The sequence below is a fragment of the Balaenoptera physalus genome (genome assembly GCF_965194825.1).
Source record: "Balaenoptera physalus genome assembly, chromosome: 6".
Lineage (NCBI taxonomy): Eukaryota > Metazoa > Chordata > Mammalia > Artiodactyla > Balaenopteridae > Balaenoptera > Balaenoptera physalus.
In genome coordinates this window covers 91769897-91782118 of record NC_138885.1, presented here as the reverse complement: position 1 = coordinate 91782118, position 12222 = coordinate 91769897, and the positions used below count along the sequence as shown (strand labels likewise).

Here is a 12222-nt window from a genome sequence, read left to right as displayed (position 1 = left end):
GGAGCAGGTACAGTGAGGGCTGAGGAGGAAGAGATCTTGTCCCAGAGCTACCACTGGAGCGAGAACCCTTTGATGTCATCCCAGCCTGGAATCACCAAATGAATCCTCCTAACTGAACACGGTCACCCTGGGACAGTGCTTGGTTGTAAAATGTTGATAAACCAGGCTCCTTTGGTAGAGCTTTTTAAGTTAAAACAAGTTGACGCATTACTTTTCGCTTTACAGCTGAAATCCTAATAGAACCACTACACCTTCCCCTAGTTAAATTGCAATCTGAAGAAAAATAGCATGGCCCTACACCTTTGTGTGATGGCACTGCACATTACATGGGCATCATTCATTCAGCATTTATTGAGCACTTTTTCTGTTAGATGTGCTGACGAAAATTGATCAGTAGTCGATCTAAGGAAGAAGTGGAAAATTTTATTTGAGCCAAACAGGGTTATAACTCCGAGAACAGCCTCTCAGAAAGCTCTAAGAACTGTTCCGTTTGTTAGAAGTCAAAGCACTGTTAGACGTTTTTGAGACTGTGGGCTGTACATTAAATGGCATATTATTGACAGTTTACACAATCCAAATCTACACATACAAAGCAGATAGTGGGTCATGGGTCATCGTGGCCCCTTACAAGATAAGAAGGAAGTTATCTCCTAAAGATGTCTGGTTAATGCAGATGCGCAATACACACTAACGTGGAGGGAGGAGGCCCAAATAGGCAAAGAAAAATTTTATGTTTATGTTTAAATATGTTTAAATCGTCTTGCCATAAAATATGAATTTTATTTCGTCAGACATTAGTTGGGATATGGAGTTGTACAAGAGATCTGCATGGTTAAGTTGAAATTTAAAGTAAAAATACCCATAGTAAGGAACCTTGGCATTTTCATAGGCCAAGCACAGGGTCTCATTTAATCGTCACAAGTTTGTCCAAAGTCACACAGTTGTAAGTGTGGAGTTAAGATCGGAAACCAGGTTTATCTGATGTTAAAATTGGTGCATAGCCACTAAACTATACCACCTTCTTTTTTTAAAGGATTATGTTTTTTTTTAATTTTAGCAAATCTTTTATTTGGTCTCAAAGGAGAGTGTATTGTGTTAACACTCATTTGGTGCTGCTGTATTACCTTGTTAACTCCTTGAAAAGAGTCTACTTAAAAGTAAGCACCAAGACAGTGCCTTGAAGAGTAAGTGGTCACTAAATATTTTCATTTTATTATGAGATTGTACTGGGGTTTTTTTGTTTTTGTTTTCAGAAAATGTTGGAGAAGAAGGAAGGAAAGGTTTCTTTCAAGGTTTTTGTAGAAATTTCAATTTTTTGATTCTGTACTGTATAATAAGATGCCTTAAAATCTAGAAAAGGAAATTACGTATAAATGCATTTGGCTACAAACAAGACTAAGTTAGGCTGCCTCTGTCCAGACAATTCTTACATAAAATACCGTACGGAAATTGCCTAGGACAATATTAAGTTGTCTAGAATATTTGTTTTTAAATTTTCCTTGAAAATCTTTTTTTTTCCCCCCTGAAGGGACTACTAAACTTTTGCTAATAAGAGATAATATAACTGACCTTTACTCCTTTTGATTGCCAGGAAGCTAAGAGCCCAAATTCTTTGTATGATTTTATTTTCTGCCTTTCTTTATATTTTCCCTGATCCAGACTCCCTATTAGTGTGTATAGTTTATCATTTGTTGTATTGCACTGCTTATTGTCATTGCTTCAAATCCTTTGTAGAACACAGCAGTATATAGTTTTAAATAATGTAGACTATGCTTCTCTTAAAAGTATGCTTGATAGAACTAGTGATGTTTAACCTAATGAACTAGAAACCTAGAGGAACGGTAGAAGTTCTTGGATATTTGAACCGCTGTGTGGGAGAATGACTAAACATATTATGAATAGTTTCCAGAGGTCAAGACAAGCATTTAGGATAACAGATCTGTATTTAATGGCAGGAGAATTGTGTCATTTAATAAAATGATCAGGGTCTTTGGAATTAGTCAAACTTGGGTTTCAGCCCTAACGCACTTTCTAATTGTGTGAATTTGAGTGAGTAATTTAATCTTTAACCTCAGTTTACTCATCTGTAAATTGGGGGAATTATATGTATTTTAACCATCTCAGAGAATCTGAGGATTTATTGATCTGGTATATGTAAAAGTGCCTAATACAGTGCCTGACAAACAGCCCCTTAAAAAACTTTATTTTATACAGATAGAAAGAAATTGTGTTTCTTAATTTTGTATAAATGTCACATAGATGCATTAAACTTCTTCTCTAATACACCCAATTCCCCATAATAAGAAGCAGTATCATGACTAGAAGGTTGGTCCAAATGGATATGTTCTACTGGCAGTGGCCATATAAATTATAGATGAAGTATAATCTTTGTACACAAAGTATAAACCTAATGGAATTGTTGTGAGGATTAAATGAGAATACATATAGAATATTCAGAAGTGTGTCTAGCACATAGTAAGTGCTCACATTTTGGCCTCCCTCCACCTACTTGCCCCCACAAGTTAGATCTTCTCAGTCTCTAAGGCTCCCTGGCCAAAATGGTAATGATGATTTTGCCCTTTACTGTGCCATCATAACAACTTTGGCTTTGTAAGATCTGCCTTTATCTACTCATCTTGTTTGTTAAAACTCATGAACTTCTTTGGTTGCTTTTGTTTTCCTGTTAGCTGGCCTGACTGAGTTCTTTTTCCAATTACAGGTGACTCTACTTGAATTTCCCAGCTGCAGAATATGTAGTACCTTTAAAGGTAAATGAAAACTGAGACAAATCATTTAAGTGTGCTAGTTACAAAAGAAAACTTGGCAACATTTAGTAAGTTATCTGCATGCAGATAACTGACTCATGGGGGACTCAATCAGTAGATCCTCTTGTCAGGGGAAAAGGCATAAATAGGATTTATGAGAGAGAGAAGAGAGAAAAAAATTCATTTTTTGAGTAAACTGATTAGCTGACAACTAGTTGGAATCGTTTATTTGTTTCAGGCATTAGCATTATAAGTTCTGAAACTAAATTTTGTCAGCGTAGCCAGAGTTGATCAAACTTTTGCTTGCCAAATCTGAAATTTGTTCAGTGAAGAACTGACTCTAAAGTACTGGAAAGATTCATGCTTACTCTTTAGTTACCGAGATACCTAGAAAGCCATATTCATGATTGTCAAGTTGTTTGGTGAGCATGCAATTTAATAGTAAAGGGGGATGCTTGAAGATTATTTGATCCAGGCTTGGTACACCAGTGAAGCACACAGACTTCCCCCAGTGGACTGTATCTTTCTAGTGAACAGATATGAAAATCCACCAAACCATTATTCTTTGTTTGGCTGCCCCTTTTCTAAACTCTCATGTATTAACCTCCCCCTTTCTAATATTGTTGTTATTCTGTATATTGGTTAGAGCTTTCTTTACAGGCAGAATTGTTTTCTTGTCATTATATTTTAGTTGCCTTGATTGGATTTGGCTTTTTCCTAATCTCAGGCACTTCTTCCTCTCTTCCATTTTTCAGATAAGAATTCAGTTACTTATTATCAAAAACACAATATCGATACAATAGTGAATAATGTATTTTTCATACTTAAAGACTTTTAAAACTATTATGCATTCATTATGTGAATGTTTATTTGGCTGTTGATATGAATTTTTCATCACTTTTGAGTGCTTTATTGCTTTTGTTTAGGTTGGCAATGATGAGCAAGCTGGAATCAAAGGAAGACAAGATGCTGGAGGTTCAGTTTGTGGGAGATGATGATGTTCTTAATCACATTCTTGATAGAGAAGGAGGTACTGAATGATTATACAATTGAAGGGATGCTCATATAATGGTTATGTATTATTTCACTTTAAAAATAATTTAATCTTCTATTTTGAAAATACAGCACAGAATATTTGATCTAGTAAGACTGCAAATGAACCTTAATTTTTAGTTTATTCCATTCAAAATGTTTTGAAAATTAAAGATAATAAAGCCTCACCTAATGTGAAATGCTTAGTAGTGGTGGTGAGTGATAACCACCCATTGTAATTAAAATGTGTAGTTATTTTGACCCCCCCCCAAAATATATAATTTCAAGGTTTTGTTTTTTTAACTTATAAACTATGGAAGAGAGATCTGTACTTGAATCAAAGAGAAAACACTGAATTTTTTTCCAGCTTTTAAGTAATGACTATATAATAGTATAGTTTATTTATTTAAATGTAGTGTTTAGAAAGAATTTATATCTGTCATGTTCTAATTCTTTGGATGTTCTTATAGGAGCTAAAATAAAAAAGGAGCGAGCCCAGCTTTTGGTCAACACAAAAAAAATAATAAAGAAGCCAGAATATGATTTGGAGGAAGATGACCAGGAAGTTTTAAAAGATCAGAACTATGTGGAAGTTTTAGGACGCCATGTTCAAGGTATTTGTGGGGTTAGGGGGATGGTGGTTGTTGGAGTTGGGAGTGTACGCTCATATTTCTGTGGGTGGCCGAAATTGCTTTGCAGGATACATAAAGGTAGTCTGGTAGGTTAGGCAACATTGTGCTACAATTTTTTTCCCAATTTTTTTTTTTTAATATTTATTTATTTATTTTGGCTGCGCCAGGTCTTAGTTGCGGCATGCAGGATCCTCGTTGTGGCATGTGGGCTCTTAGTTGTGGCATGCGGACTTCTTGGTTGTGGCATGTGGACTCTTAGTTGCGGCATGTGGGATCTAGTTCCCTGACGAGGGATCGAACCCGGGCCCCCTGCACTGGGAGCACACAGTCTTACCCAGTGGACCACCAGGGAAGTCCCTTTCCCAATTTTTTAAATTGTAATATACTCATAACATAAAATTTACCATCTTTACCATTTTTAAGTGTACAGTCCAGTTATATTAAATACATTCATAATGTTGTGCTACCATCACCATCATCCACCTCCAAAACTTTTTGTGTGGTGTGCTATATTATTTTATTTCTCATCAGAAGAGCATTGCTTCAGGGCTTCCCTGGTGGCGCAGTGGTTAAGAATCCGCCTGCCAATGCAGGGGACATGGGTTCAAGCCCTGGTCCAGGAAGATCCCACATGCCGTGGAGCAACTAAGCCTGTGCGCCACAACTACTGAGCCTGCACTCTAGAGCCCATGAGCCACAACTACTGAGCCCGTGCACCTAGAGCCCGTGCTCCACAACAAGAGAAACCACCACAATGAGAAGCCCACGCACCGCAGCCAAGAGTAGCCCCTACTCACTGCAACTGGAGAAAGCCTGTGCCCGCAATGAAGATCCAACACAGCCAAAAATAAATAAGTAAATAAATAAATTTAAAAAAAAAAAGAAGAGCATTGCTTCAGATTTTTTCTCTACAGTTGGAAAGGTTGGAAGCACTGAGTTTCTACTGTAGGTTTTTTAATCTATACATAGTTCTTTTTTTTTTTTTTTTTTTAAAAAAAAACCAGTCTGGTGCTTAAATATTTTTAGAAAGATAGTCTACAGACCAAGCACTCTAAAGTTATTTTTTTAAGATACCTGTACTTTTAACTAATTTGAAATAATTTCATAAAGCAAGTCACTTTATTATTACCTTGATCTTCTTTACAGAAATAGTTAGAAGGAAGATTCCAAGAAGTAATGTATTCCAACCTAGGCATACTAGTGTTATGTTTTTTTACACCTAAGCCAGATTCCTGCCAGATTGTGCTTAAAAAATCTTAGTCTCGAATTATAATTTACTTAGGGCTCAAAGAGCACAGATTTATATTAGGGTGCAAGGAGCATAGACATACTTCAGTTGACTTAAAAAAATAAAGATCAAGGAACAAAATCAGTATTGTTGGGCACTAGGGGCATTGGAGCTGGGAGCATGTTAAGAAATGAGGGACTTTGCTTTCACATATTTCCTGGTCTCCCTCATGTCATCTCTGTGCATCAATTCTGTTCTCTCTATGCCACCTGTCTCCCTCATGTACATGTCTTTTACTCTCTCATATTTGACTTATAAATGGCCACTGTGACTACTCCCAACCTTTTTGTCACCTCTTGAGTGATACTGCTTCTGGATTTGTTCCCAGTGTTAAATGATATGATATACAAAACAACCATTGTCCCTCAGTAGGCTTACTGGACAGAGCATATTCTTGTTTTTTATTTATTTATTTATTTATTTATTTATTTATTTATTTATTTATTTATTTATGGCTGTGTTGGGTGTTCGTTGCTGCACGCAAGCTTTCTCTAGTTGTGGCGAGCAGGGGCTACTCTTTGTTGCCGTGCGCGGGCTTCTCATTGTGGTGGCTTCTCTTGTTGTGGAGCATGGGCTGTAGGCGTGCGGGCTTCAGTAGTTTTGGCACGTGGGCTCAGTAGTTGTGGCTCACAGGCTCTAGAGCGCAGGCTCAGTAGTTGTGGCGCACGGGCTTAGTTGCTCTGCGGCATGTGGGATCTTCCCGGACCAGGGCTCGAACCCGTGTCCACTGCATTGGCAGGCGGATTCTTAACCACGGGCGCCACCAGGGAAGCCCTTAGGGCATATTCTGAATAGAACTTTGGATTCTTTTTTTTTTTTTTTGGGATTCTTGACTATTGTGTTAGACCTAAGAAGACATTGAAAACAATATTTTTTTCTAAGTTTTCTTTAAAATAGTTTCTTACTATAATGGTAATACATATCTGTAGTAGAAACTCAGTGCTTCCAACCTTTTTCTCGTAATGGCACCCACAGCAAATGATATTTGGAGGCACACTGAAATAAAGAGGAAAATTTGGGATTTCCCTGGTGGTCCAGTGGTTAGGACTTGGCGCTTTTACTGCTGTGGTCCAGGTTCAATCCCTGGTGCAGCCAAAGAAAAAGAAAGAAAAAAGAAAAGAGGAAAATGCTCCAGACCAAGGATAAATGCCTTGGGCTTCTGACCCCTGTTCCCACCCCCTTTGCAGGCCCTGACTGCATCCTCAGAGGCCTGAGAGGATCAATACTCAGCACACCTGTAACCCATGTCTTTAATTTCTGCACACTGGTTGGGGAACTTTGCTTTAAAGCTGTATTTCTCAACCTTTTTAAAATTATTATCCCCTAAGGAACCTTTCTAGACTTTTTCTCCTTATCACCCCCCACCCATGAAATTTTAATACTACATATATGCTGTATATCTCTTTATGTACTAAGATTCTTTGGAGGGCAACAGACCATTGCAATATCTAAGATGTTTTCCACACTCCCCCTCCTCCCACCAAGAGCCATTTCTGTTGCATCAGGAGCAGTATTATTCCTGTTGAGAATGCATGCTTTAAGAACATGGACCTGGGACTTACCTGGCGGCACAGTGGTTAAGAATCTACCTGCCATTTAGCTATCAGGAACAATGTTGCTATGAATATACATCTATCCTGGTACACACATGTACTAGTTTTTCTAGAATATATCCCAAGTAGTGGAATTTCAGGGTCATAAGATATGGGTGTCTTCAACTTTACTGGATAAGGCCAGGCTGTTTTTGTGGTTGTTTAACCTGTGGTCTCTTAAAAGTTCATAGAGTCTGTCATACAGACTGAAGTAAGTCAGAAAGGGAAAAACAAATATCGTATATTAACGCATATATGTGGAATCTAGAAAAATGGTACAGATGAACCTATTTGCAGGGCAGGAATAGAGACACAGATGTAGAGAACGGACATGTAGACACAGAGGGGAAGGGGAGGGTGGGATGAATTGGGAGATTAGGAGTGACATATATACACTACCACGCATAAAACAGGTGGCTGGTGGGAACCTGCTGTATAGCACAGGGAGCTCAGCTCGGTGCTCTGTGATGACCTAGAGGGGTGGGATTGGGGGGTGTGGGGGTGGGAGGGAGGTCCAAGAGGGAGGGGATATATGTATGCATAGAGCTGATCCACTTCGTTGTACAGCAGAAACTAATACAACATTGTAAAGCAATTATACTCCATCAAAAAAAAAAAAGTAAACTGAAAAAAAGAAAGAATCCACCTGCCAATGCAGGGGACACGGGTTTGAGCCCGATCCAGGAAGATCCCACATGCTGCGGAGCAACTAAGCCCGTGCGCCGCAACTACTGAGCCTGCGCTCTAGAGCCCGCGAGCCACAACTACTGAGCCCGTGCACCACAACTACTGAAGCCTGTGCGCAAAGAGCCCGTGCTCCGCAATAAGAGAAGCCACTACAGGGAGAAGACCACTCACTGCAAGGAAGAGTAGCCCCCGCTCGCTGCAACTAGAGAAAGCCCACGCACAGCAACGAAGACCCAACGCAGCCAAAAATAAATAAATTAATTAATTTTTAAAAAAAGAACATGGACCTGTTGACAGTTTGGTGTGTATCTGTCTGTCTGCACATGCATGCACACACATAAGTTTGTCTCGAGTCCAGGAAATGGGGCTGTTCATTTGGCTATGGGCGTGTACGACAGAGGAGCCCGTAACTTACAGTTAAGTCTTGCAAACGTGACTTTTCCTGTTTTGCTTTGTTTTTTCTTATTTGCCAAAATGTGTATGAGGTGGAGAGTGGTGTTTCAGATAAGGTGTAGGAAGGAGAGTTTTCTTTTTTTTTTTTTAAATGTGTGTTTTTATTTATTTATTTATTTATGGCTGTGTTGGGTTTTTGTTTCTGTGTGAGGGCTTTCTCCAGTTGTGGCCAGCGGGGGCCACTCTTCATTGCGGTGTGCGGGCCTCTCACCATCGCGACCCCTCTTGTTGCGGAGCACAGGCTCAGTAATTGTGGCTCATGGGCCCAGTTGCTCCGCGGCATGTGGGATCTTCCCAGACCAGGGCTCGAACCCATGTCCCCTGCATTGGCAGGCAGACTCTCAACCACTGCGCCACCAGGGAAGCCCCCTTAGTTTTCTTTTAATGTTTTCTTTAGGGAAGAAAAGGTGACATCTATTACCATCTTCTTTAACTTTGAGATACTGAACAATAAGCTTCTGCCTAATCCTTAATTACAAACAGAAGACAATAAGGATGTTTTTTTTTTTTTTTTTTTGGCCACACATCTTACTTAGTTCTCCAACCAGGGATCGAACCTGTGTCCCCTGCAGTGGAAGCACTGAGTCTTAACCACTGGACCACCAGGGAAGTCCCGATAAGCATTACTTTTAAAACACAGAGAGACATTTCACAAAGAATCTTAAGGAATATTTAAAAGGAAAAAAACTTTTCAACAAGGACCTTTAAATACTTTATTAATCAATCCCTTTACTTACTATTGAAGTATAAGCTGCTTCTTAATAAGCAACACATATCTTGACATACCTGGCATAACTCTTATATTCTATTAATCCATTCACTCTGGTGAAAAATCATTTCATGGAGGTGCTAGGTGATCTCAGGCGTTAAACAGAAGGTTTTCCGAAAGTTCTCCCCCAATCAGACAGGTGTCCTCAAGAGCAATTTGTCTTATTGATGCTTCTCTTAAACAATTGATTTGTTTTTTAATTTTATGAACAGAATAATTCTTTAATTGATTATAAGTTGGCTGTTAGAAAATTCTGAGACAAATATGTGGTCTATCCATAGTATTTTTAAAAATTTATTTATTTATTTTTGGCTGCGTTGGGTCTTCATTGCTGTGTGCGGGCTTTCTCTAGTTGCGGCGAGCAGGGGCTACTCTTCCTTGTGGTGCACGGGCTTGTCATTGCAGTGGCTTCTCTTTTTACGGAGCACGAGCTCTAGGCGTGCGGGCTTCAGTAGTTTTGACTCACGGGCTCTAGAGTGCAGGCTCAGTAGTTATGGCCCACAGGCTTAGTTGCTCTGCGGCATGTGGGATCGTCCCAGACCAGTGCTCGAACCTGTGTCCCCCTGCATTGGCAGGAGGATTCTTAAGCATTGTGCCACCAGGGAAGTCCCAATCCATAGTATTTTTAATTTAGCCTTATTCAGAGTTCCATTTTTGAACTTAAGGGTGATGTCAGATTTTTAATTGTGGTTAAATTAAAAATCTATTTTTTAAAATTGTGGTAAGAAAATATTGTGGTAAGATATACATTAATATAAAATTTACCATCTTAACCATTTTTAAGTATATAGTTCAGTATTAAGTATATTCACATTATTTTACAACCGATCTCTAGAACTATTTTCATCTTACAGAACTGAAATTCTGTACTCAATTAAACAACTGCCCAGTCCCCCCTCCCCCCAGCCCCTGGAAGCCACCATTCTACTTCCTTTGACTCTGTGAATTTGACTACTCTAGGTACCTGATATAAGTGGAATTGTACACTATTTGTCTTTTTGTGTTTGCCTTATTTCACTTAGCATAATGTCCTCAAGGTTCATCCATGTTTAGCAAGTGTCAGAGTTACCTTCCTTTTTTTTTTTTGAATTTCCTTCCTTTTCAAGGCTGAGTAATATTGCATTGTATGTATATACCACATTTTGTTTATCTGTTTATCTGTTGATGGACATTTGGGTTGCTTCAGCCTTTTGGCTATTGTGAAACTAATGAGAACATACTGTATAGCACAGGGAACTCTACTCAGTGCTCTGTGGTGACCTAAATGGGAAGGAAATCCAAAAAAGAGAGGCTATATGTATATGTAGCTGATTCACTTTGCTGTACAGTGTAATAATGCTCCTAGGAACATGGGTGTACAAATATCTCTCTGAGATCTTGATTTGAATTCTTTTGGGAATTTCCCAGAAGTGGAATTGCTGGATCGTATGGTAATTCTATTTTTAATTTTTTGAGGAACCACCGTACTGTTTTCCATAGCAACTACATCATTTTGCATTTCCACCAACAATGCACAAGGGTTTCAGTTTCTCCACATTCTCACCAACACATGTTGTTTCTGTTGTTGTTGTTTTTTTAATAATAGCCATCCCAATGTGTGTGAAGTAGTAGTGTTATTTCTTTCTAAATTTAACATACTGTTAAATTCTTAGAGATTATTCTCTGGACAAAAAAAACTCTAATAACTGAATAATAATATATTCTAACCTATAAATAATACATAGTTTCCTCTGTTAGACTTCTGAATTATTTCTAAGTTTTTATTATTATAACTAATGTAGTAGTGATTACCCTTGAACATAAATCTTTGTTCAGATGTCTTATTTTTTTCATCAGAGATTCCTCAAATAGAATTACTGGTGAAAGTATATGAACTTAATTTAAAAAAAAAGTATATGAACTTTATAAGGCTTACATATTGCTAAATTACTTTCTAGGAAGATTGTATCAACTAGTATTAAGATCCCTCATCAGCATTAAACATTTTTTCTTTTATTTATTAGCCATTTTAACTTCTTCTGTGAATTGTATGTTCATAGTTATTTTGGTATTGTCTATTTTGAGTAATTTTAAAACTATTAAAAAGTTTTATTTATGTATTATACTAAGTCCCTGTTGACCAGTGTGATTAGAGCCATTGTTAATTGGTCAGTTTATCAAAATATCAGAACAAGGAAATCATAAAAATAATTATATACTGTAAACATTTTGTTTTACATATAAACATATATGTAGATATTTATGTATCATTGTCTTTTCTTTAAATATAAATTTGCCAGTCAGCTGGTTGAAGAACAGCAGCACCTTTTTGTTCTGGTTTTGGGTTTTTTTAGATAGCATATCCATAATGTATTATCTAGGATTTCAAGTTTTATTTCCTTCCATTAGATTGATCATTTAAAGACACTTCTCATGCAGTCTGAATGTAGTGTGCTTTTATGTTTTTCAATTTTTTTTTACATCTTTTATGGTTTCTCATCCATACCTAATTTGAAATCAGTTGTTTTAGTTAATAACTTTTATCAAGTCTTTCTAAAGCATTTAATTTAGTTTACATAGAAACTACTTGATATTTTTTATTCATATTTTGTCTGTGTGCCAAACATTTAATTTACATAATTATAGTAACAAGTTCTCCATAAACAGACTTATCCATATGTGCATATTATAGATATATGATAGAGGTAGCACTGCAGATCACTAGGCTAAGGATGAACTGGTCAATAAATAGTGTTGGAACAATTGAGTATCCTTATGAAAAAAAGAAATTGGATTCCTAACTGCCATCATAAACAACTTAATTACCTTAATTAAAGATTTACACATGAAAAGCAAATTATAAATGCTTTTACAAGAAAATATAGGAGAATATGGCTTTGGTCTTAATTATAGAAGAATTTCTTTAAAAATGTGTAATCAAAAGAAAAGATTGACAAACTAATTAAAATTCAGAACTTCTCAAGAAGACAAACCACAGCTAGGAGAAAATATAGCAAAAGACATA

General features: G+C 37.4%; 1 protein-coding gene across 4 annotated transcripts in view; it reads left to right on the top strand.

The window, feature by feature from the left end:
- ORC2 (origin recognition complex subunit 2) overlaps positions 1–12222 on the top strand; it is a 50686-nt gene that overhangs the window by 629 nt on the left and 37835 nt on the right. For 3 of the 4 annotated variants that reach the window (XM_082467103.1, XM_082467104.1, XM_082467101.1), the window contains exons 2-4: positions 2720–2768; positions 3692–3795; positions 4268–4411. In XM_082467103.1, the coding sequence (XP_082323229.1) occupies positions 3699–3795; positions 4268–4411 (241 nt within the window). In that variant the 5' untranslated portion in view covers positions 2720–2768; positions 3692–3698. The remainder of the gene's footprint in view (positions 1–2719; positions 2769–3691; positions 3796–4267; positions 4412–12222) is intronic. The other variant, XM_082467102.1, reaches the window with a different exon arrangement.